Source organism: Salvia hispanica, chromosome 1 (genome assembly GCF_023119035.1).
Source record: "Salvia hispanica cultivar TCC Black 2014 chromosome 1, UniMelb_Shisp_WGS_1.0, whole genome shotgun sequence".
In the NCBI taxonomy this organism is placed as follows: Eukaryota; Viridiplantae; Streptophyta; class Magnoliopsida; order Lamiales; family Lamiaceae; genus Salvia; species Salvia hispanica.
This window is the reverse complement of record NC_062965.1, coordinates 60,135-84,400: the sequence shown is the minus strand read 5'-3', so window position 1 is coordinate 84,400 and position 24,266 is coordinate 60,135. Positions and strand designations below refer to the sequence as shown.

The following is a 24,266-nucleotide window of genomic DNA, read 5'->3' as shown; positions in this document are numbered from 1 at the left end:
ACTGTTAGTTATTCTGTTTCGGAAAACTGGAAATGGACGCGGCAAAATTGGAAGAAGTGTTGAGGGTTTTTGATAAATCTCTTTCTCAAATTAAATGGAGGCTTAAGCCTTCTTCTAAATCTCGGCTTCAAACCGGTAATTGCCTTGTTTTTTTGTTGATTTTCTGCTCAAGTTGATTGCCATTTGAAGCTCCTTTTATTGAATTGATCGATTGATGGCTTGCTCGCTTTTCATCTATTTATTTAGCTGGTTTGGGGAAACTCAAAGCTACGGTTTCGTTATTGGTCCTTCGTTGTTTTTTTGGTTTGAATTGGTGCAATTTTGTGGAATAGATGGATAATCCACTTTTCGTAATATTCATTTGCTGCTCTACGTTATTAGTAGCTGAATTGAACTTGTGCTTTTTGAGTATGATTTGGAGAACGGGATTTTGGGCATGTGAGTGGTTGATTGTTGATATAATTTCTATATGCAGATATTTTGGCTTTGTGTTCAAGAATGAGACCTTGCATCATGGTAGATTATGGTGGGAAGATGCCTGAATTGGGGAATAATCTTTGTGCATTTGTTGAATACTGCAAGAAGGTAATTCAGTGTTCTACCAGCTTGATATAATCGGTTCATCCATGTGTTTACGAACTGTGATGTTCTATATTGATGTCTCCATAGCATAATTGACATATGCGAAAGATATCAATGAATGAGTATTCCAGTTGAGTATTTTAGCACTGTTAACTATTGAGAAATAACATGCCTCTTGTTTCAGCTAATTCTTGGGGCTCCTTTCAAGCTTATCGTTTATTTCATGTATATGCTGAACTCGCAGGAGTCCTCGATATGTAAGCTTTTGTACGTCTTGGTAGTAGATGATATGGTGTATCTGGTTGAGGCCAGAGCACTTGCAGACTTCGTCAAATCAAGTTTGGAAACTGCGGTGCTGTTTGTGGACCTCGAAACTGATCCTCCAAAGGTTATATTATCTTCTGACAAACTGTCATATTTTTTGGGTGTATCTTTTGTGGATATAGCATAACGCCTCGATGGTATGATTCCAGATGATGACACAGGCGGAGGAAAGCCCTGCAATGATGCAGCTTCTGTCAGCTCAAAAGTTGTTCTCCTCTGTTTTTCACACTGATGGAGTAAACGGTGATCACTTTCAAAGACGAGAAACTCACAACATTGGGTCCTCTCTTGATGGACCTGCTGTTTTTGAATCTCCTGTGATGGTCGATCTAAGCTACTGCCTTCAGGAAAGTGATGTAACCATCCCAACGCTTAACGGGTAGGGTAACTCTTTACTTTTATCCCTAATGTACATTTTATCTGATTTTTATCCGATAATGCTGCCGTTTTTGGTTTATTGGTGATTCATATTCATCATATTATTAAAAAATGATTTTTAAAGTACTTGACATTTTCCTGTTTAGGATGTAAGTTTAGCATGATTAGCATACACATTGCTTTCTTTTTTCCTACCTCCCCGTGAGTTTCATGGAGATTGTAATGCTACCACAGATGGCTGCTTGGTTACCCTGTTGTTTATTTGTTTGGGAAGGACCACATTGAGCGTGCTGTTTATAATCTCTCTTCCAAGTCTCTTCACATCTATCAAGTATATGTCACCAGGTATCGTTGGTCCCACTTTGATAATAGCTAGTTCTGACTTTTGCAAATATATGTCACCAGGTATCGTTGGTCCCACTTTGATAATAGCTAGTTCTGACTTTTGCAAATATTATGTTGTTGCCATTATGGAAAATTTGACATAGGTCTAACTCATCAAGCAAAGTAATTCGGAAAGAAGAACTGATGAGGTGGGCGTTTTACTTTGCAAATCGACATTTTGTTTTATTGCCCGTTGCATGAACCTCTGACAGATTATTTTAATACAATTCCTTTGCAAATCAACATTTTGTTTTATTGCCTATTTTACTTTTGTTCATAAGCTAATTCTCATGATGCAAAAGATGCTAAAAATGAGTTCTTTGTAGCTCCAGAGAGAGAGGTTCTTATGATCCTTTCTTTCTGGGCCAGCACATCTCTGATTCATAACGGCCTCAAACTGGAGTTTCTCTAAACGATCAATAATCGCTTCAACAATTTTCCTGTTTCAGTTTTACAGTGCCTTATGACTTGAGCCTGGAGGGAAGCAATGAACCATGGGCAAAGTCATTTCTGGCTGCCTTGAAGGAAAGGTGGGAGAAGTGCAAGCACATCTGGGGATCTCTACATATGGAGGTTAGTGGTTGTTATCCACAGGCAATTGCTCTGTGACAATATCACACCATTGTGTACGTATTTTGCAGAAGATAGGAAGAGTTTCAATTACTATTTACTTGTACAACCATTATGATAATCTAGATGTTTTAAATCGCCTATTGCATCTACCAAGGTTGGCTACTTATATGAGATCCAATTAAAACAGATCTTGTTGAGACACATAAAACGCAATAATGAAACTGATGAGCTTATGTTTTCTGCCTAGTGATGCCTTCTGCTACTCTCTATTTTCTGCAAAGAAGTAACCTGTCTTTGTTTCTTATCTGCCTCCGAATTATAGCACTGACTTTTAGAGACGTGTTCTGCCACTATATCGGCATTGGATGTGCTCATAATGATGTACTTAGTTAATACTAGGAGTATTTGTTAATCCTATTGTTTAACAGTCTTTAATTACTGTACTTGTATAGTTTTATCAATCTGGTGAAGTTTGGTTGTGACTTGTGACATTTAATGGCTGCTTCATGCCATATTATCTGTATAGGTATATTCTGGATTAGAATATTCTGGTATATCAAGATAACATAGAAATATTTCAGATGATAGTGATGGCTGAAACTTTGGATAAAATAATATACTCATACATATTGACAAGGACATCACTTTTGTCTCAATTGAATTACATGCGAAGTTTTTGCCTAATTCATAAAATTCAAGCTTGATAACAAGGAGGATTTGAACTTGACCCTTTTCCCCTCCCTTGATCACTTTTAGTCCCGATAGAATTACATGTCATGTTAGTTCGTAACATCACATGATCAGTGAAGCATTTTGTTTTATAATCAGGCTAAACGCAGTCATATTCTTTATGTAAAATCTTCTAATAAATTAATGGTATCAAAATTGTTGGCAGTGTACCTTTTATTAAAGAAAAAGGCAGAAAATATATAGGTTGCTACATTTTATTTATAACTAACTACTCACAGTTTAGGAATTGCCTCAGCATTCACTACAATGTGCGAAATCTAAACTCAGGAAAAGAAAGTAAAATTGCAAAAAGAGAAAATATGGTTTATGGTTAAACCACCATTTCGAAACTCTAATAAACAACCAAAATGAAACTGTAATAAACAGACAGACATTCTGGTGCCTATTTTGGTCCAGTTTTGAGCACTGCAAGCACCTCAGAGTGGTTGGGGAGAGCTGGGATCGCACCCTTCTTGGTTGTGGTAATGGCGCCACAAGCACATGCGTATTTCAACACTTCCCTCAGCTTCGCTTCATCCTGCACATGTTGCACGAGGGATGATTAGGCTCAGATCTAACTTTAGACGAGAGACGGACCTGTTATACTCGTACATATCGTGCAAGCACTATATATAGAAATAGGATTATGTAGTGGGGATTTACCTGAATGATAGAAAGATCATCAACTATCTTTACGAGGAGGGATCCGACAAAAGAATCACCAGCGCCAGTGGTGTCAACTGCCTTGACACCAAAGCCAGGCACAGATCCTTTGAAGTTCTAATTTCCATAAAAAAGATTAAGAATTAATGATAGCCATCAAAATAATAATCAAGAATTAGATAAATAAATCATAATATTTCCAATATCAAAGTCTATAAATTGGCCCTTCTCATATGGAGTAGTAATAGTCTTTGTTGAAAGGTTGAAATCAAGAATTGGGTATTGGGACATACAATCACATGATTCACACCTTCCAAGATATGAGAAAACGAGAAGAAATATTATACTACAGTTTATAGTAAACCTTCATTAATAAGTATCAAAAACAACTGTTCAGAAACAGGGTGCCGAGTGGGACCAATACAAAGAAAAAAACATGGCTTCTTGCATCAGCAAATTAAGGGCATTATTAGGGGCCATTTTCTCAATAATTATAAAATTTCATGAGCTGCTTTTCATGTGCTTTTTAAATTGCCGCAAAAGAAAACACCTACTACTTGTCTCCACAGATAGACACTGTATTTGGTGTGGTCATTATGACTAATTAATTCAACTCTTAACAACGCCCACGCCTACCAACTACATTAGGAAGAAGGTTAGGTGAGAGCATACCTTTGCATAGTATTTGCATCCCTTGTCTCCAAGTGTGACCAAAAGGAGCTTCAAGTTGGGGTGCCACAAAGACATTGCAGATTCATCATCAATCTTGCTGTTTCCAGTGAGGAACTCAAGCTCGTTGTCGCTGACCTTGATCAAATCCGCCTTGTTCCAGATGCTCAAAATCTGCTCCTTGGCATACTCGGCCGACGGCCACAGTGGCAGGCGGAGGTTGGGATCATATGAGAGAAAGGCCCCAGCTTTCTTTGCCTCATCCATGGCCTTCATGTGGGCTGATCTGCATGGCTCCACAATCAAGCTGATTGATCCATAATGGAAAATCTTGCCCTGTACAAATCAAACACATGTTACCACTTGCAATTAATTAGCTAGTACATCAATCAATGACTTATAAATGAATGATTAGGGCGGCCTAATTGGTGGAATATGGCAGTACCACAGTCACCAACTTTATCTGAGGGAAAAATTTAAAGTCTATTGCCCTTTTCAATGCTATGCATAAAAGGACAAAAGGTTGAGCAATATTCTAACGCCACATATAAAGATATTCCAGAAGAATTTCATTGTCCAAGATAGTGCCCATTCTGATAAATACTTGTAGCAGTGTGACTACCAAAACCAGATACTTCTCACAAATACAATGAACTCGGTGCTTATCTATATCATTGACATCAGATATTTTGAACAAAAACAGATGACAACAAATAGTTACTTATTTTCTTGGGGCAATTTTGTGTGTGTGAGAAAGAGCTCACATAATCACATCACTTTGGATATTTTGTTACTTGTATCCATCATGCTCTAATCATAAACTCTATAAAATGAATAAAAGAAGCTTATTACTGCACATTCAAAAAAGTCAGATCATGGATTAAGCTAATTTCAGTAACAAATTTATAGTTTGTATTTACAAATTACAACAACTAATGGATAAGTGGATATATTAGAATCAAATGCATCAAATTGGTCAATGGAGAAAAAATTGAAGAAATCTCAATTTCAGCAACCAAATGTGGGCCCCAACCTTAATGTGGGTAACTAATCCAACCATTCATGGCACAATTAATTAATAGGAATGCTATTTTGGAACCTAAAAAGCAATTAGTCAAAATTATACACCGCAATCGAAAATCTATGCGCGTGAGATTCACCTACCACCGTCACAAATCCAAATCCAATAGCAAATGCAAACAAAAATTGCTGGAAAATGAGATCTATTGATCCAAACAACCATGAAAAATCAAAATTCAGCCAAGATCATAGCAGAAACACGTCTGCACATATAGGATGGAATCATGGATGATCCAATAAATCAGATCCTTCTGAGATTGAGATTGAGATCAAATCACACATATATCGTGTTGCAGGTAATTTGGATCAGATCAAATAGAAATAGACTCACAGATTTGATGAGATTGAGATTCAACTCCTCCGGCTTGAGGAGCATGTCAGCGCTGGGATTCCGGTAGAACATGAACTCGCGCTCGCCGTCGTCGCGGAGGGTGACGAACGCGAGGGCGGTGCGCGCGCCCTTGTCGAAATTGATGCCCTCGGTGCAGACCTTGTTCTCCTTGAGGATCCCGGCGAGCATTTGGCCGAACTCGTCGTCCCCGAGCTTTCCGACGAACGCAGCCTTCCCGCCGAGCCTGGTGATGGCGATGGCGACGTTGGCGGGGGCGCCGCCGGGGGCCTTGAGGAAGCCCGGCGCGTCCGCCAGCGAGACGCCGGAGACCGTCGGGACGAAGTCGATCAGCATCTCGCCGAAGCTCACGATCAGTCCCTGGCCGGCACCTGAGTTCGCCATTGTTGAACTGAGAGAGAAAAAAATGAATATGTAGTGTACGTAAGTGTGTGTAAATGTACGCTGGAGTGTGTGTGTTTTAGACAGGAAAATGGAGGAAGAGAAATGGTTGTTTATATAGGAGGGTGTGTGGGGTAGGAGAAATGGATTATTTATTTATTTAGATTTTTGGTTGTTAATTGATTGGGTGGCGAAAAACATGGATAATCCACTAAATATTTATTAATGGAATGTAAATTTGTGGGGTGATTTTTTGTGTTACATTTCCCCAATTTTATTTTCATTTTTGGTGCAGATATTTTTGTAATATAGTTGGGTAGTTGGTTGGATTGGAAAATTCCTTTTAATTGTGTGTGTTGTCATTGACTTGTTGGATGATTTGGATAAAAGGATATAACTATGAGTTTTAGTATACCTGTATTTCCGTTTTTGAAAATATTATTTTGTCATTATTATTATTACGTTAGACTCCTAATAAATATAAACATTAATAATTGTAGAATAACACTTTATGGAAGAAAAAAAAAAGATATCGTTATAACTTATAGTTATACGGTTATACCGTATCGGATAACTTTAGATAATTGGATATTAAGTTTAATCACTTTCTATTATTTATGGGATTGGCATTTAGAAATATTGGATGCGAAGATATTCGATAAAAATATGGATTTCGTAAGTTATTAGGTTGAATAGGAGTAGTACTTTGTAAAGTTCGAATTTATGAATATAATTTGAAAATCTAACATGTTATCTTAATTAACAAGTAGTACCAACTACCAACTACCAACTACGTAATATCTTACTGTATATTTTTGTATCACAAGAACAAATCATGTACTTAAATGGTGACAGGATTTTATACATACCATTTGTGGTAGAGATAATCTTCTATAAATACACATAATATTTACAAAAATAAAATACGCACGGGTTGATTCTTACTCCATATAATTTTTCTGTATACTATTAGAAATACTGAAATACACTAAAACTGCCTAGTCATTTTCAACTTGCTCTATTTTTCAAAAAAAAATTGTACGAATATCCTAGTTGATTGACAATGGAGTTTTATATGTCCACTTTATAGCATTTTATATATTCTAGTAGTATTATAGCATGAGCTGTTTCTGTTGGCTGATAGTAGAAGCCAATGGTTTTATTGGTTAGACAGTATTCTACTACAACAATGATTTTAAAAATATTTTGATGTATGCTTGAAACGAATAACCAATGGAGTAATATAATTTTATTGGTTGATTATTTAACTAGTATCAATCAGTGATGTGATAGCATATACTACAAGCAAACATAGAATAAAAGTTGAAGGATTAGATACCCAAAAAGAGGGCCCAATTTAGATTTGAAAACAAATTCTACATAATAATACTACTAATTGTAAGTTTTAACTGTGGTCTTGTTTTCAAAAAAACAGAGAAACTTTGATCTAAAGAGGTTATATATACCCAAACATCAATTACCTACTTAAACTAAACAAAAGAAGCAATCCATGATTCAAAAAATGATCATAAATATTTCTATGACCATGCTAATTCATTTCATGTTTAAGCTGATAATCTGATGGTGATGACCTCAAACACTCATAGTCATAGATCAAAACACTTTTCTTGAATTGAAAATCAGTTCTCATCTGCACCCTCATCACAAGAAGTCAAATCTTCACTTAACATGGCATCACCTTCACAATTCAAATAATGTGGAGACTCTTCGTCCTCCGATAGTTCTCGTGCAGTCAATGAAGTAGTTTTATTAGGACAACCTATTACCTTTGGAGGATCCAAGATTGATTTGGGATCTCTGTCATTTGGACCACCATAGAGTGCAACATGCCGGTAGTACAGTTCTAGCTCCTTCTCTGTAATAGCAATGAACTGTCTCACAGACTCGAGTGATTGTTCGTATTTTGATTTCTCCAGTGCCTGTTAAACTTCCCATGTATTATTCTGCAAACAAGGACTTACTAAAGCAAGTAGTTTCGAGAAGCATACCCGTTTTTTTGAGAGTGTGTCAATTGGTGACATGACCTTCGGCTGCACATAGTTTTTGCCACGATAGAAGATTATGGTGTTATCTTTGATGATTTGGATTGGGATTCCACCACTTAGCCTAGCGATTTCATCTGCATACTCGTGCACTTCACCTGGCTTGCAAGGTTTGCAGATGACTTCAACAGTTTCGTGTCTCTTCCAATGCATATGCATATTTAGGATCACTCCTCCATAGACTCCTCTTCTTCCCACTTCAACATAGTTGGACCTTTTCTGGGCCATTTTCTTCATATAAAATCGCTCCTCGCCAGTCAATACCTCGGGTTTAACCATAGGTCCCTGAGCTTTGGCAACTTCATACCTTTTCAGCCTTTCAATCAACAAGGCTTCCTTGGTTCTAGCCTGAAACCAATTTTTCGTGTTATGAGAAAAACAAGAAGACTTAGAGGGTGTTTTCCTGAGCTTATCATCATTAAAATAGCTTTTTAGATCTTAAAGCAACTGAGGAACAATAAATCAAAATAGTAACACTAAATTGCGAAAATCAAACATAACAACCCAAATTTTGATTCTATTAGAAATAGTGGGCATATACTTGTTCAAGCTTGTACTTAATCCTTTCCTCAGCAGTGGCAAATTTTCGTTTTTTGTCGCCTTTGACTCCAAGCCGTCTTGGGTCTCTCTTATTGGCAGCCTTTCTCTTTTGCTTCTCTTTCATCCTTTGAAGCTTCAGTCTCTTCTTTGTCTTCCATTTCTCCTTTTTGGGGGGATCAGTTTCGTGGGTCTCAAACTTAGGCTTTCCTTCTGGTGATATTACCACGTTTACTGACCCATGAGTGATGCACCTCCGTTGCCAGCACCAAACTACTTGTTGGGAACTAATTGAGTGTGAATGCAGTGGAGATGGTTGCCTCAAGAGAGTAAATATGGGTTCTTGTCTCCGAAGGATTTGCCTGATGGTTAAACAGCGATAACACAATAAATTAAGAGAGCATTTACTTTTAGTGATGGAATGAATAATTAGCATCAAAACAAATTCACCATTAAATTTGATGGATTGATTAATCTTGCACTTGTTCTACCATCTAATCCTCAAATTAACAATCCTACATTTCATCGAATTATCCTATCACTCATAGTAAACGCCCCCAAAGAAAACTAAGCTACAATAGTCGCAGATTATAAGTCGCAAGCATAGATTGGTGGAAAGAGAATTATACATGAAAGAACTAGTCATGCCCGATACTGAGGAATATACCTGAAAGAGATAGAACAACGGAGAAGTGAGGACGCTCTGACGAAAGACTGGAGCACTGGTATTGCCATTTGACAGAGACATTAAGCTTTATGCCTACCTGCAGCTTACAAAATCTTTTTCATCACAGAATGCTTACTTTAGTAGCTATGGATATAAATTTTCACGAGTTCTTTAAATAGGACAAGCAGCTCGTGCTACAGAAGATATGGATCCCAACATCTTGAACTCAAATAAAAAACTGTTGAGTAACTTAGTAGCCAGGGCATTCTAACAAGCATTTCATCAAACAGTTGGTGCCCGAGACAGGTCATTTTGAAATTATGCTACTGCTTTTTAAAACGTACTGAACTTAACAAATCGAAATTTTCCTTTTTCGAGCGTATTGAATTAAATTACACAATCCCAAAATAACTGGATTTTGAATCAGCAAACATACAAACCATGTTAAGATTAGAGCTTAAAGGCGAAATTTGAGTCAAACCTTACAGTAACAGGATCAAGAGGGAAACGAACTTTTTTCAGTTTGTTTCTGGAAATCAATCCTTTGTTGGGTATGAATTAATTTTGAAGAGAGAGAGATAGAGATTAATTTTCGTTTTACTAGGAGTACTATATATTTCAGTGCGGGATTACATTTTATTTAATTGGATATTTTACTACTTTAACTGTGAGATAAATGAAAATGTATATAAATAAAATTTCTTTGTGCTTAATTTACATAAAAATTTAAGCATAATACCTCTTTATCATGCATTTTTCCCCACCTTACAACTACTTGAAAACTCAACTAGAATAAGATAATAACAAAGCACTGAACAATAGCAATATCAATATGGACAACTAAACAAAATGTTGAACACAAGATGCTACGATGTTACACAGCACCAAAAACCACTCATATCAAATTCAAGCCACAAAAGCTACTGATATATCCGATTAGTTACAGCAGTCTGTCACAATATTAAGACAAAAACTAGACATTCATTCATCAGGAAATGAAAAAAAGCTGGCTACTTCTTTTTACCTCCTTTTCCTTTCTTTGACTTGCCTTTATTCTTACCCTTTCCTTTACCCTTGTTGCTGTGATTGGGCTTTACTTCCTCAGCTGCTGAATTCCCTTTCTTTGTCTGCTTCTTCTTTCCTTTCCCCTTGTTGCTGGGATCAGATTCAACTTCGACTGCTGCTGAATCCTCTGTTTTACTATCTTCATCTTCAGCATCGCCGTCACAGTTTTTGTCATCGCCCTTCTCCTTGGAGTCGACAACTGCACTATCAATAGCATGAGTAATCAAGCTTGTATGCCCCTCCAGTTCCACCTGAAAAGTAGACTACAAATCAGCTACATGATCCACATTAGCCAAGAACTATGAGATCAAAATGAAATTCATATTACCTTCTCCCAGTTTATTAGCGAATTCCCATATCCATTCCCTGAGCTTGAAGCAGTCGCTGAGACCATTTCTGAAGATTTCATGACAGTGTTCTTATCTTCATTGCTAACTACAGGAGACGTGACTATACCGCTAGGCTCGGTCACATTTCCTTCGACCATAGTAGGTTGATCAGATGCTGCTGTAATCCTAGGAAACAGTGTCTTCATGATATCAGCTCTGCAAGAGAAGGACCTCAAGTCGAGTAGGACCGCATCAGGATAACTGAAGCTGTGAGTGATGTCGCCCGAAACCACAATGACAAGAGGATCACCAATAAGCTTGAAAGCAGTAGAAACTGCTGAAACAAATTGAATATAACCTCGCCTTCTAGGTCGAAGAGCTTCGTAGAACACCTTTGGCAGATGCCTTGTAATATCAGATCGAGACATCTTCTGATTGAATATATCAAAGCTTAAGCCCCATGTTATAGACAACTCACACAGAATCATGAGCGATCTCAGCAGAAGCACAGGAAGATAATAATTGCAATTGATGCTAGATCTCTTAATCCATTCTACAGTTACAACCATGTTACAAAGAAACTGGTCAACCACTAGGCAAACAAAGTTGATCATGGCATCAGGACGAGATTTGTTGTGCGTGGTCAAGCTAGTTTTAGGATTTGCATCTGGTGGCATACTTACCAAGTATTCAACAAATGAGGATTTCGTTGTGAATAAGATGCCGCTTGGATGAGGAGCCAGGATCAACATTCTTTCCACAAGATAAATGAAACAGTGTGGAGATATATAGTCATACACCCTCCAATTGATGTTATAAGTTTCTTCCAAAGCTCTAAGCAGTGCTTGACCCAAAGCTTCCCTTGAGCACCTAAGTGAAGATCCTTGCACGAATGGTGAATGCGACACACTTCCAATAGACTCACCAGATTTCGCTTCCTTTGTAGAATCTGATGCAGTAGGTCCCCTCAGAATCTCGATGAATGACTTCCAAGGTGTTCCGTTTGAAAACCTTTCAGAAATTTTATCATAGAAGCCATGATTCAGCTTGTCATTACCCAGCATTGTCATCACTGCCCGTCCAATCGTACCACTGGTAAGTTCCCCCTTTTCGCCAATATTTCTGATAACACATTCTTCAAGTAAATTCCTGGAGAGTTCAGTTTCTCTCAAAGATATCATGTTTTCTGATAAAGACTCTCGAGTGTCCAAAGGAAAATGAAACTTGAAATAAACAGTGCATTGATCCACAAAACCCTGTAGCTTATTGCGGTCTCCACGGTTCAAATCAAATAACTTGGAATCCAGGAAGAATTTTGCAATGTCAAAAATGTAAAGCAGACACATACTTTTGCAGTGCGTAGACAAAGCAGACACATAAAGTCGTTGAAGAGCCTCCAACACTTTAAGTCCAACAAAAACTAATTCTTGCAGCCAGAACTTAGAAGCTGCTGATGCACAATGACGAACTTCTAAAGTCGCCACATTCTTGTTCCAACGAATGAAACCCTCAACAGGTTTTACCCAAGCAGCTTCAGGATTCAGCAAGTGAAAGGCAAAACTGGAATTATCAAGCAACCTCAGTCCAAAGTAATAAAAACAGAAGCCGACAACACCTTGTAATTCGATGGAATCATTCTTTTCAAGTCTGTTGAGACAATCTAATATCTCTAAACTATGTACCTTCCACAAGTTCCAAAGGTAAACAAGTGATCCACCAGAGACTTGGTTCACCCCTATTCTCTGAGAAAACGACCTTGGATCCAACAGAAGTTCATGGTCCCACTCATACTTGGTGGCATTCACTTGAAAATGTACTTCTAGAAGTTTTCGAACAACAAGAATTTCAATAATTGGAGTTTCATATTGCTTTGAAGCATTGTAAAAATGCAGCAATTCAGACAAATTCTTGTTATCATAAGACAAAAAGCTGGACTGTGCACGAATTGATGCATGATAGGTTCCAGAAACCTTTTGTGCAACTGACATCATTCCGTTTAGAAGTTCCACTTTCTGAGGAAATGATTTTAATGGCCACCCTCGATTTCCAGATCCCCACAGAACACAAGAAAAAACGTAAGAAAAGGCTAATGAACCAGCATTATTAAATTTCCCTGCCTTTTCCAGCAGATCAACCTCACGCAGAGTATGTCCCAGATTCTTCGCAATCTCAGAAGCCTCATTAAAGTTTCCCAACTCTTCTTCCAGAACCAGAAGATCTTCAAGGCGATCCAATGACCTTAGAAAGTTTCGTTTGGAATCTGTGGAACAGAAGGCTCGAACAAACCTCATCAGTGATGCATCCTTTGCCTTGTGGCACTCTAAAGCACAATTTTCCAAAAACTCTTGTACAATTCTATCAATCTCCGTAAATTTATCCATTATTACACTGTTTGACAGTGCGTCCTGCTTCCACTGCTCAATATACTGCAAACCGAGGTTAAAATGTTTCCCCCTGGAGCAAGCTGATAAGCAGTCTCTTAAGAAGTTCCCACTCTCATAAACTTTTGCAGCAAGTTCATATTTTCCAGCTAATGAGAAGCATTCACCAGCTTTTCTTAGTTCTGACTTACCACATTTGTCCCAATAGATCCTTCCTGCATGGATGAATAAGCAAATATTTATCATGCCAAGCAAATAGCAATATATCTTCGTTGAATATTAAATTTCTATAGAACGTCCTGGTTCCAAACTACTACTTTCTAGAGAATTTAACAGCAAGAAAACATATTGCATAACCTTCAAAAAAATAAAAAAATAACATGCTCATTGTGAATGTCATCTTTAAAATACCTGCTCTTTCAAACTCCCCCAGTTCATAGAAACATTCAGCTGCAGATTCAACTCGGTCGATTGAATCAAATATTTCTGCAGCCTCTCGAAGCACTGTAGCTGCCTCTTCAGAATTTGAACCGCGTAGACTATCAGCTACAGCTCGAAGTCCAGAGGCCTTAGCCCTTTTCTCCCAAGTCTCATCACCTGCTTTTTCAAAGCACATTGTCGCCATCTCATAGTTCTTCTCCCAAAAGAGCTAGCACCAAAAATAAAAAGAGAGAAGAAAAAAAATACTTAAATACACCAATACTGAATGGTGGAGGAAGAAACAATAGATGAAAGGTAAAGTACTAACTAACCTTGATACCCTGTGATTTCCACTCTTTCGGAGTGCTAGCCCTCTTCATGGCCTCCGCTAGAGAATCATCTATTTTCTTCACTTGCACAAGAGACAGCTTCCTCCAATAATCAAGCATTGGCTTGGAAACCTCTACATCGTTTTCACAAATCCATAATCTTTGCCTTGTTCGAGTAATCGCCACATATAATTGCTTCAACTCAGAGCATAGGAGATTGTGCTTTGACTGGCTAAAACTCGGGAAGGAATTCCCAGAATCCCCAGAAAGAAGATCTTTTTCATTCAGGAAACTGTACACAACTCTCCATTGGTTACTCAACGGCGAGGAGCCAAAGAAGTTATACAGTAGAACATCCTATATCCATCATAACATCAGTAAAACTAAAGGTGATTGTATTCTGACAAAATAAAGATAAAACAAATTGCTAACCTGAAACTCAAGGCCCTTGCACTCCACTATAGTCAGAATGAGAGCTTGATGACCAATGTACTCGGAAATTTCCTTCTTTGCTAAATCATCCCGTACTAGAATAACCTGGTCAGCACCAAAGCCCACCCATTTTCCACTACTCTTTCCGCTATGTCCAAAAATTGAAATGATCAAGTTATCATCACTTCCAGGCTCGAGAACAATCGGGGACTCGCCATATATACGACTCGTCTCAGGGGGCAGTACATCAATAGAATGTGGGAAGAAATGGCATATAAGATCTACAACACTTTGAGCTAACCTAAGTACTCCAGTATGGGTACGGAAATTGTAGGACAAATTAAACATATCGGATATAAGTCCTTTCTCTTTCTTCCCTGACAAATCACGATTTTGAGATCCCATAACAAACTCATTATAGAACAAGGATCTAATATCCTCAAACCTGAAGTCAATCCCTCTGGCAATGGTCTGTGCTGTATCACCAGAAAACATAAACCCTTCCTCAACATTGTAGCAGATGTATTTGAAAAGGGATATTTGCCTTGTTGTAAGATCTTGGACTTCATCAATGTAGACGAAGTCCATTTTATCACCTGCAAGATCTTCTTTGTTGAGCCTGAGATGAATGTCACTCACAAAATCAGCAAGATCAAATTCACCACGTTCTAACTTCATTTTCTCGTAGTCTTCAAAAATATCATAAATTGCTTCTCTCTGTTCCACATATAAAGTGGATATCCTACTCTCAGATAATGATATGTAATCCTGCCTGCTTCGCTTGTAATCAGATGCTCCACCTTCCGGAGGACCTCCTTTAATATGTGAGATTATCTCAGTATACACTCTTGAAGCATCAAGACTCTTTTTCAGCTTGGCATTGAAATGGGGCCAATATATCGAAGAAAACCGATCATAAGTAACCTCATTATTCCTCAAGAAAGATTGGAGCCCTACTGATCTTCTGTCTCCGAATTGAGGGGAATCTCTTACCAAAGGAAACCTCTGAAAGTATGACTTTCCCAGACTGCCATCGAGCATCATCAAAAACTTGTGAAATGTAACGATAAGAGGGTATTTTTCCTGTTGAATGCCAACAAAAGTATCTGGGATTTCTTTAAATTCAGAAACTTCATCAACATCATCCATACCAGTGAAGCTGTCATCTCCAGAGTTGTTTTCAGTAGCAATGCTGCAAAAAGTTAGACATGTGTAAATCTCTCATGAGTTGAGTCTTTGAAAAAGAATGAAGCAAATGCTGTTGCAGTGCTATAAAAAAATTGTCTTTCAGACAAAGAGCGGGGTGCTTGAACAAGGAGGTCAGTTTCAAACAAGTTTAACTTCAAAATTAGGAGGATGTGTAATGTAAATGACTACTTCTCTTTTAGAAAAACATACAAGTCCAGATATATGTAGAGAGAGATAGGGTAGTGAATCTAGTGATAAAATTATATATAGGGAGATGAATATATATATGAAACACTGCAAATGGCTCTTCCAAATGGGATGTGTAACAGCTCCTTTCTTCATACCGCAAAAAAAATATGCTGACAGTTAAATGCTTTTGTACAAAATATTCATCACATGAGTGCTGTAAACGGATTGTAGAATTGCAACTAGATGATATGATGACAGGGTGGGATGAACACACCTTTTCATCTGAGCTACATTCTTTTTAACAGCGTGACACAGTTTTGGGCTAACGGTGACAAATAGCTGGTGTAATACAGGATCTGTGGATCTACCATGGCACGGTTCAACATCAACTTCATCACTGATACTCATATTGCCATCATCATCTTCATCTTCCCCTTCCTCTTCATCTGTGGTACTCACATTGTCATCAGCTGCCACAGAATACCGTGAAGCAACACAGTACTGCTGAAATGTTTTGTACAGTTTCATAGTTAGAATAGTCGTCTTCCCAGTGCCAGAACGACCTAATATGAAACTGCTTCTAGTAAAATGCACTATTTCCCTCTCCTCATCGGTAACTTCAAATGGGAGATCAACACATTTACCATCATTATCCGAAAGCAAATGGTTTACAGTACCACATGACAAAGAGTAGAATTTCATCAGCAACAGGCTTTCACTAACTTTTGAGTTTTCAACATAAGTTCTGCATTCAACAGAGCCAGTACTTTCACCAGAGGCTGATTTTGTGCTACTAGGATTCTTAAAACGTGGTATGTCATGAGAGCGCAGCCAACTCATTGGTACCTCCAAATTCCTAAAAAAAATTAAAATAACTTAAATCGGTCTCTAACAACAATATGCTCATAAGCAGAAATGTAATGCGCCAAGATACTCCTCCCTCCGTCCCAATAAATATGAAACACTTGGTTTCCGACATGGGATTTTATATAGTGTTATTTTGTGAGTTAACGAAGAGAGGCAAAATTAGAGATGACGTTGTTTCTATTTTAGGAAACATTTCATTTTTAATAGGCCAAAGGGAGTATTATGTATATGCACTAAATGATGAGTTATTTATGCACAGTGCACATCATTAAATATCACGATGGAATCCAACATAACATAACAGACTGACATACCTCTCAAATAACTTGTCATTGCAGTGGTTGATGAAAACATCAGTATACATAGAAGCTATACTGTCAATTCTTTTCAACAATTTTGTGGTGTCCATCATAGGCAATATGTCCCACACTTTCAAAACTTGGTTATAGATGGAGTCCTTCATCATGTCAATGGAGCAAACAACATAGTATATATCAACCTTAAACTGTTTTATGATGTATGAAGAGTTGTCACATTTCCAGTCCACATTTAATTTCCGAGGCCGCCAACCTCTTCCGAGTTTTAGTAACAAATTAATGACCAACTTCCTTGTATTTGAAAATCTCAGTTTCTGAAATGATTTCCTGAAGTTCTCACTGAACAAAACCTGGAGTAATGCACAACAGCATGAAAAATCAAAGGCTATAACATTGGAACAGAACAGTCAATGGCTCAATATCAAAACCATAATTCACATTAAAAAACATATCATAGGAAAGGAAGAGTTTGAAGATCAATGCTTAACCAAGTAATAAACACCACAAATATTAATATACAGAGAAGAGTTAGGTAGCAGGGTGTGAAAGTATGAAATATCTGAAACAATTCAACTTAAAGTAAGGAAGCTGTTTATTGATGCAATGATGCTGACATACACAATTTCTGAAAGAGACTGACATAACGAGTAACATAAGATACTAAAGATAACATAAATAATATAGTACCTGCCACCTTAAATTTTCGAAAAGTGTACTCTCCCCACTTAAAAGGTCATCAAGTTGATCCAACTCCTTTTTCACATCTATAATAGTTTTACCAATGTCGCTATCATCATCAGCATTGAAGAAACATCGCCGATTCTTGGCATCAGATACTATTTCTTCCCACACTGAATCACTTTTACACAAAGTTCTCTCATTTCCTAATATCCACAGACAATGACTAGAAGAAAGGGAAAGATTGATCATAATCTATTTTAAACAAAACGCAAAGTGACACAAAATAAGATGTAGAACCATTTTAATCCTTACCGGGCTCGTGTCAATGCAACATTAGTTCTTTTAGGACTACACAAGAAACCAATGGAACCACCTCTGTGAGACCTTACAGTTGATATAATTATAATATCTTCCTCACCACCTTGAAACCCATCAATTGACTTCACCTTAACTGTAATCCTCTCAAGGTTATCGTATCTAGATCTGAGCTTATCTTGAATTGCTGCAACTTGGGCAGCATAGGGAGAAACTAAACCAATACTAAGATTTTCCTTTGAGCTATTCCATGCTGCTCATGATACATGTCAAAAAAAAATTGATAAGAAACAAGGATATACATTTACATGAGACAGGTATGCTGGGGAAACAAAAAAGGAAAATAGGGTTTTATGTAACTAACATACAGAAGGTGGTAACACATAATCATGGAAACATCTGATATAAATTAGAGAAATGTACCTTTGAGGAGTTTCTGGACTAGCTTCACAACCACGGCGACCTCAACCATGTTTCTTTTGCTGACACCCACATCATCTAACTCCTCTCTTCCACCACGAACATTTATAAACGAATAGGGACCAAACATTTTCCCTGGAAGATATGATCGTTCGTAGCTTTTGCTCTGCACATTAGGTCCATCAAGTATCTGGTGTTGATAAAAATTTGCATTTGGAAACCAACTGATTGCCGGATGCATCCTGTACTGCACATTAAGTAGATGTTTGGGATGTCCCATTGAGCTTAATCTTTCAAACAAGCTTCTCCCAAAGCCAGCTTCTTCAGACAGCTGCATACAACCAAATCATTATCATTATTGATAAACATCCACTGAAAAAGAAATCAGTCAAGAGCAGTACAAATTATGCAATTAACAAATAAGAAATCAATATAGAACCTTGCTTGATACAGTTGCTGGCAACTGAATCTCGTCCCCAACCAGGATAGCATGCCTCACATCTTTAATCTGAAACGCAATGGTTGTTTCACACTCCTTAACCTGAGCTGCTTCATCGATAACCAGTAACTGCAAGGGCTCCATATCAACCGAATGTAGCTTAAATGCGGATGATATAGTGCAAAATACCAGTGAAGCTTTCTGGAAGCAAAATTCTTCAGTTGAACTTTTACCAAATACTTTTGGAAAGCCAAGATTACTAAGAGAAGTCTGAAGAGATTTTATAATGAACAGACACTGGCTTCTGACACATTGTAAGGATGTTGTATCGAGAAAGGATTCAGAACCGGTCATTATTTGTTGCATGAAGATAGTTTCTAAATCCATACATGTAATGCCATTGTTCTCAAACAGCAACTTTTCTAGCGAGTCAAGAAGAGAAAAAAGTTGCATTATCTTTTGGTGGTTCCCATTGTCAACAAAACTTCTTGGTAAATGAGTGACGACTGTCAGCATGCAATTTCTCAAAGGCGGTGCTAAACTTTTAAATCGATCTCTAGCATAATCCAGAAGTGAGTTTGATTCAGACCGCACAGCTTCACCATTGCAACGTTCTCGGGAGTGGATCTTGTCATTTTCCACGAAGATCCTATGATGAGAGACACAGTTTTCAAGAAAATCAAGCATGGATGAAACACAATGCATCCAGCCAGTTAGTGGTACTAAGATTTCCGTAAGCCTATCAACCCGGTAATCTAAAAAGATTTCCTGGATGTCAGAGCCAACTTTAAGGCGATCATTGTTCCCAAAGAGGAGCATGCCTCCTAAAGGACAAGTCAACAAGCTCTTCCCACTTTCAGTTTTAACTGAATTTCTCACGAGTGCCGTCACACGAGAAGCCAACTCTGTAATTGCAGTATTCGTTGGAGCACATATGAGGGTCCTCACATTCATTTCCAAGAGAATATACAGCAAGGTACTCAAAGTTGATGTCTTGCCAGTGCCAGGTGGACCCCATATCAGTTCCACGGATGGATGGTGATTGCATCCAATTTTGCATATGGAGGCCCGGATTGCCCCAAGTTGTGATTCATTTGACTTGGATAATAAAGTTGATCGAAATTTCTCCTCCACTTCATTGTGAAATTTTTGAGGGCACAATTCACAACTTTCCTTGGTCTGTTCAAAAACATACAAACTAATTAAAACAGAGGCAAGCAGAGAAATGTAGATTTACCAAGTAGATTAATTCAATGTAAAGCTAACCAATAGAAAAACAAAATATTTAGAAATTAGAACAACACTGTTAACACAAAGAAGCATATCTTTGTAAGAGCTCATAATGGGAGCATACTAAGAAACATCCGACATTTATAAGTGCCTGATCAGCTACTACAAAAACAGAACATCAAAGCATCAAAGATAGTTTGGAGATGAAAATAGAGACCTGAATATTGGTTAAGGAAACCAAAGTACAACAAACTGCGATCACTATCATACGTGGTGTCTACTAGAAACTATAAATCCTTTACAGCAAATTAATTTTTAAAAGGTATAATAACTTCAGAGATCCACAAAGCTTTTAGATCGGTAAAATGGCATACCAGGTCACTCTTGACTAATACTTTCTCAATGATCTTCAGATTTTGGCGCATTCGTAATGCCAACCATATCCTTTTGTGAGTGGTTATGTTAGTCAAGTATACCACATAGAGAGACTTGCTTTTCTGATCAACTACTTCAGCCATGCTTGTGGTTTTAAGTTTGAATTCACAGGATGAACTGTCACCATTCTCATCCTCGGAAATTTTAACTACGGATGCAAAAGTGTACATATTTCCAATGCGTTGCAAGTCAGAAACACTTTCAGGTTTTGAATCCGATAGGAGTACAAGATCATTAGGCAATGTTCTGTAAGGCTCTTTTCCACGATCACTAATCTTGTTTCTCCAGCTGTCAACTTTAACATTATACAGAAGTGTGTCTGGTTTTGTCACTTTGAAAGAAACCACTTCAGCAAAAGGAGCTTTGTAAACAGTCTCCAAGGAAGTAGCGATTGCAGCTCGCATTTCTTCTAACAGAGGGAAATCGAATGATGAAAGATAATGATCCACACTTTCAAATACCTCTGGAATCTTCTCCACCTGTACATAAATAGAAAGTTAGTAAGTGAAATTAAAGGAGGTTAAAACTGAGCATTTAATACATTAATTCATCTCATGAATGTAGAGATGCAGTTCAATCACGAGTTATCTCTATTTATCAACAATCAAAAAGTGATATCATCTTCTAAGAGACAAAAAAAGCAAGTAGTTAAACCTCTCTTCTTCATCCAAGCATACATGCATTACTAGTACCCTAGTACAGCATACACAGTGCGAACCGGGGCTTCACCAGACAACAACGTGCTGAGTCTTAATAAGCCAACCAGCCATGAAAGAAGCATATCGAGAACATCAGCAAGACATAGTATCTTCTTAAGCCCAAAAACATATCGAGAAACTTCTCGTTCACTAAGCACTAGCTGATTAAAATTAAACCAAAGAAAGCAAGCACAAAAGTCTACACTAGCTGAGTATTAGTCCGATTCCGGTTATCCCGTGCTGAATACCTATTGAGAGGGCATTGACTAAGAAAACAGCTCAGACTAAATACTTACTTCATACATAAGTAAATCAACTCAAAACAAAAGCAAAATTCATAATCCGCAGCTAAAGAAACTCACAAACCTGCTGTTTGTACAGATCCTCGTCAAAAATGTCGTTCAAGGACCACGAAAACAGCAAATCAGTAAAATCATCTTTACGCCATGAGCGCTTTTCAGTTCCCGCACTGTTTTCCTCCATTTTAGCTTCAATTTCACAAACAGATTCTGCAGAAAACGAAGATTAACTCAGAAGACATGAACATAACACATTTACGTGCATGAATGGTAGTTTTTTGAATGAAATTCAAAGATGAAAACAAAATGCATTTGTGGAAAATGCTACCAAGCAGAGAATCTTCCGTACGTATAGTTGCTTGAGCACGATCCTTCCACTGCAAGAGTGAGAAATTGGAGGGTTTTGATCATGGATTTAAAAAAGGTGGGAAAATGAAAAGTCTGTGGAAAAGGTGAGAAAAATGACTTGGAAAATGTAAAGGGCGGGTCTATTCAATTTCTTCATCTTTCCACACGCGATCATAAAGTTTTACTTTTACTTTTACTGTATATTATATTCCTAAAAATAATTAAATTGTGGTAAAAGAGTCAATTTTGGGGTAAATTATTTTTATTAAAAGTGCATAGAGAATTAAAGATAATGAGATTCGTACGAGGTGAAATTCTTAAAATTTTTATTGAGCAAGCTGTTCCTTGCTTCGAAACTTATTAATGCCATATTATTGGCATTTGTTGTTAGAGCATCTCTAATGGGAGAGTTAAATGGAGAAGTAAACTAATATAACTACCATATTTACTTTTTCTTCATGAAAAATCATTCTCCAATGGGAGAGGTATTTGAAAAGGTATTATACCTTTTTCCCATTTTGAGGAAGTATCTTTACCTCTCCATCAATGGAGAGGTAAATCATATAACCACCATATTTATCTTCTTTTCATAAAAAATCATTCTCCAAGGGGGAAGGTATTTGAGAAGGTATTACACTTTATGTTTTTTTAATGCTTTTGTACTATTATTTTATTTTTTTTAAATGGTATATATCTTTTATCCTTGGAGTTGATGGAATTTTAGAAAGGTATATTGCATTTTTTGAAAAAATATAAACATGATATACCCTTTAATTTACCTTTTCTCATTGATGTACACTTCTTTATTGATTAAGATAGTCAAGGGTACATAGTTTATTAGGTTATTGGTAATTGAGGGTATATTAATTGTTGCATAATAGTTCCAATTTCCATGCTAGTGGTATGAAAAAAGGATTTTCTATATCATTAACATAATATATTTTGACATGACTAAAATAACGTACTACTACATTGAAAAGAATAGAAAGAGACAGAAATATTTTTCTTCACGATTAAGGAAGCTGAATATGCCGTACGAACAGTACGCTCGAGCAAAGGTAAGAAAAATAATGCGTTGGAAAACTCTCTTTTATATATTACTCCAATCATTAACTTTTAAATGAAATATGCAATGTTTTTTAAATATCACGAATTTTAATATAAAATTAGTAAAGTAAAAAGAGTGATAAAAGAGAAAATGTATTAATGAAAATAGATGTTATCTCATTAAAAAAAAAAAAAAAAAAAAAAAAAAAACTTTGAATATGAAAGGAAATAAAAAAAAAAAAGAAAGAGTTTATATTTTTAGGGGATACGAGAAGTATTTGTTTTTCATTCAATAAAAGTGACTCTAACTTACTTAGTAAAATATTTCCTTTTAATAATCTCAATTATATATATGATTATAATAATAACTTTAAATGTGTAATGACTATAAGAATATGAAAGAGAAGAGAATGCATTTTATAAGACTCCGTAAATTTGTATGGGTGGAAATGTCACAAGTAAAATGTTGGAGTGCTACATCATGATAGTATATCTAATAAATTCATTGCCGAAATTTTGACTTCGTAAATTTATGAGTATGTGTCACACTAACTCGGTTTATCAAATAAATACGAACTAATTTTCCTGTATCAATATATAGATTAAAGAGGCCTCATGTCTTTTCACTTTACCAATGGGCCTATATAAACTTTAGCTATATATAAAATTACATTTTACGTAAAATTAATTAGGCCCTACAAGCCTACTACGCTGAAAGCCCAATTAAAGAGTCTCTTTTATAAGAGTAGTTGTATTATTTATTTACTTACTCCGTCTATCTTATACATTTTGATTTGACACGAGTTTTATGAAATTATTTAATTTTACAAATAAAATGAGTAAAATTTTATATAATATGAGTCTCATTTTTACATATTATTAATTTAATAAGGATAGTAGAATGTAAGTAAAATGAGTTTGTAGCATACAAACTCACTTATTAAAAATGAAAAAAAATGTGTCTTTAAATAGCTAACATTTTGAAATGACAAAATGTGCTAGGTTTTGGTAGATGTAAAGTGCTACTACTACTCTATAACTGTTAGCATTATCATTATTTATATTATTATTATGGACCGGGTAACATGGGTTGTTCATAAAAATGAATCAGAAACATAATTTTGTGTAAAAATACTAATTTTATTGGAACTATCGATATCCAGTTAATCATTCAATCACCTCGGGTATGATGAGGAAATACCATGTAAGAAGAAGTGAACATTTGTAAATTTAAAATGTTGAAATAAATGTGTATAATTTATCAAGTAATATCTTGAATATTTAATCTTGTTATCTAATTATAGAAATCTGATGCAACTGATGATGCATTCTATGTAGATGAATTTAGTAATGTGACACGGCGATGATATATAAATATTGAAAATAAACTCAAAAAAATTATGTCTAAGATGCAAATTTAACAAATTCAACAACCTCTACGTGGATTGCGAAAATAAA

The 24,266-nt window shown here is 36.6% G+C and overlaps 4 protein-coding genes across 7 annotated transcripts; 1 reads left to right on the top strand and 3 right to left on the bottom strand.

The window, feature by feature from the left end:
* Positions 1 to 2,487, top strand: LOC125201626. The gene is made up of 7 exons (XM_048099815.1): positions 1 to 135; positions 476 to 585; positions 827 to 970; positions 1,056 to 1,285; positions 1,519 to 1,629; positions 1,773 to 1,817; positions 2,118 to 2,487. Exons 1-7 carry the CDS (start codon positions 33 to 35, stop codon positions 2,275 to 2,277), a joined length of 903 nt encoding a protein of 300 aa, XP_047955772.1. The 5' UTR covers positions 1 to 32; the 3' UTR covers positions 2,278 to 2,487.
* Positions 2,488 to 3,164: 677 nt separating this feature from the next.
* On the bottom strand, positions 3,165 to 6,187 carry LOC125201359 (fructokinase-2-like). Its single transcript, XM_048099435.1, has 4 exons — positions 5,714 to 6,187; positions 4,306 to 4,638; positions 3,634 to 3,750; positions 3,165 to 3,508 (listed from the first exon to the last, which is right to left on the bottom strand). Exons 1-4 carry the CDS (start codon positions 6,113 to 6,115, stop codon positions 3,374 to 3,376), a joined length of 987 nt encoding a protein of 328 aa, XP_047955392.1. The 5' UTR covers positions 6,116 to 6,187; the 3' UTR covers positions 3,165 to 3,373.
* Positions 6,188 to 7,564: 1,377 nt separating this feature from the next.
* Positions 7,565 to 9,937, bottom strand: LOC125212761 (uncharacterized CRM domain-containing protein At3g25440, chloroplastic). 4 transcript variants are annotated; one of them, XM_048113011.1, is made up of 5 exons: positions 9,861 to 9,937; positions 9,380 to 9,492; positions 8,717 to 9,074; positions 8,122 to 8,523; positions 7,565 to 8,052 (listed from the first exon to the last, which is right to left on the bottom strand). In XM_048113011.1, the coding sequence occupies exons 2-5, from the start codon at positions 9,445 to 9,447 to the stop codon at positions 7,753 to 7,755; spliced, it is 1,128 nt and encodes a 375-aa protein (XP_047968968.1). In that variant the 5' UTR covers positions 9,448 to 9,492; positions 9,861 to 9,937; the 3' UTR covers positions 7,565 to 7,752. The 4 variants fall into 4 exon arrangements, with proteins under 4 accessions (XP_047968968.1, XP_047968976.1, XP_047968993.1 ...); XM_048113019.1 differs by having other exon boundaries at positions 9,380 to 9,476; positions 9,861 to 9,935; XM_048113036.1 differs by having other exon boundaries at positions 9,380 to 9,476; positions 9,866 to 9,884.
* A 452-nt stretch (positions 9,938 to 10,389) lies between these two features.
* LOC125204542 lies at positions 10,390 to 21,786 on the bottom strand. Its single transcript, XM_048103233.1, has 14 exons — positions 21,747 to 21,786; positions 21,481 to 21,624; positions 20,356 to 20,895; positions 18,752 to 19,930; positions 18,316 to 18,643; positions 17,890 to 18,145; positions 17,584 to 17,800; positions 16,894 to 17,246; positions 15,987 to 16,568; positions 14,336 to 15,527; positions 13,907 to 14,260; positions 13,566 to 13,803; positions 10,773 to 13,369; positions 10,390 to 10,695 (listed from the first exon to the last, which is right to left on the bottom strand). The coding sequence occupies exons 2-14, from the start codon at positions 21,595 to 21,597 to the stop codon at positions 10,390 to 10,392; spliced, it is 8,259 nt and encodes a 2,752-aa protein (XP_047959190.1). The 5' UTR covers positions 21,598 to 21,624; positions 21,747 to 21,786.
* Between the last annotated feature and the right edge of the window lie 2,480 nt (positions 21,787 to 24,266).

Coding starts and splice junctions, on each gene's coding strand:
- LOC125212761 (XM_048113011.1), bottom strand. CDS start 9,447: ATGGCAATACCAGTGCTCCAGTCTTTCGTCAGAGCGTCCTCACTTCTC. Junction 8,524..8,716: donor TTAAGTACAAGCTTGAACAA/GTATATGCCCAC, acceptor AATTGGTTTCAG/GCTAGAACCAAGGAAGCCTT. Junction 8,053..8,121: donor ACACACTCTCAAAAAAACGG/GTATGCTTCTCG, acceptor GAAGTTTAACAG/GCACTGGAGAAATCAAAATA.
- LOC125201626 (XM_048099815.1), top strand. CDS start 33: ATGGACGCGGCAAAATTGGAAGAAGTGTTGAGGGTTTTTGATAAATCT. Junction 136..475: donor TAAATCTCGGCTTCAAACCG/GTAATTGCCTTG, acceptor TTCTATATGCAG/ATATTTTGGCTTTGTGTTCA. Junction 1,630..1,772: donor TATCAAGTATATGTCACCAG/GTATCGTTGGTC, acceptor AATTTGACATAG/GTCTAACTCATCAAGCAAAG.
- LOC125201359 (XM_048099435.1), bottom strand. CDS start 6,115: ATGGCGAACTCAGGTGCCGGCCAGGGACTGATCGTGAGCTTCGGCGAG. Junction 3,751..4,305: donor GATGCAAATACTATGCAAAG/GTATGCTCTCAC, acceptor TATGGAAATTAG/AACTTCAAAGGATCTGTGCC. Junction 3,509..3,633: donor ATGATCTTTCTATCATTCAG/GTAAATCCCCAC, acceptor CAACATGTGCAG/GATGAAGCGAAGCTGAGGGA.
- LOC125204542 (XM_048103233.1), bottom strand. CDS start 21,597: ATGGAGGAAAACAGTGCGGGAACTGAAAAGCGCTCATGGCGTAAAGAT. Junction 17,801..17,889: donor GTTGCATTGACACGAGCCCG/GTAAGGATTAAA, acceptor CCTTTCTTCTAG/TCATTGTCTGTGGATATTAG. Junction 10,696..10,772: donor CGCTAATAAACTGGGAGAAG/GTAATATGAATT, acceptor TCTACTTTTCAG/GTGGAACTGGAGGGGCATAC.